The 537-nt window shown below is 37.2% G+C and overlaps 1 protein-coding gene across 1 annotated transcript in view; it reads left to right on the forward strand.

Annotated features, from left to right (window-relative positions):
• The window catches only part of LOC119594590 (cytochrome c oxidase assembly protein COX15 homolog), a 6059-nt gene that overhangs the window by 1545 nt on the left and 3977 nt on the right, over positions 1 to 537 (forward strand). The window contains 1 exon segment of the mRNA XM_037943631.1: positions 228 to 360. Coding sequence (XP_037799559.1) covers positions 228 to 360 — 133 coding nt within the window.

The raw sequence follows: 537 nt of genomic DNA on the forward strand, positions 1-537 counted from the left end.
CATTTATTCCCCTGTTTTCTTGTTTTTAGAATGAGTAAGGCACAGACCTTAAGAACCTTTTCCCTCTAGGCTTGCAAGAACTCTAGAAATTAAATTCATTAATACAAAAGCATATATGAAATCAGTGACTGTAGATTACCATTATAAATTAATGGTCTTGAAGTATCTATTCCCTGTATATCTTTTTTTCCATCTGTGGCTGATATCTTCCTGTCCCCCTTTCACAGGAGGGCTGACACGCTTGACAGAGTCAGGCTTATCAATGACTGACTGGCATTTATTTGGTAAACGACCTCCCTTGACTGAGGCAGAGTGGGAGCGTGAATTTGCCCAGTATCAAGAATTCCCTGAATACAAATTGTAAGCCTGAAAAAAAAAAAAAATTCTCTCTTTCTCTTTAGTCTTTAGTGACACTTAGTATTTGCTGAATTTTATATGCTTTCTGCTTTGAACAGAGAGCTCTGAATTACATGTATCTTTGCATCCCTACAGAAGGAGACAGCTTTCAGTTAATAATGTACTAGTCTAAAACGGCAG

The sequence above is a fragment of the Penaeus monodon genome, chromosome 34, assembly GCF_015228065.2.
Source record: "Penaeus monodon isolate SGIC_2016 chromosome 34, NSTDA_Pmon_1, whole genome shotgun sequence".
Taxonomy (NCBI): domain Eukaryota; kingdom Metazoa; phylum Arthropoda; class Malacostraca; order Decapoda; family Penaeidae; genus Penaeus; species Penaeus monodon.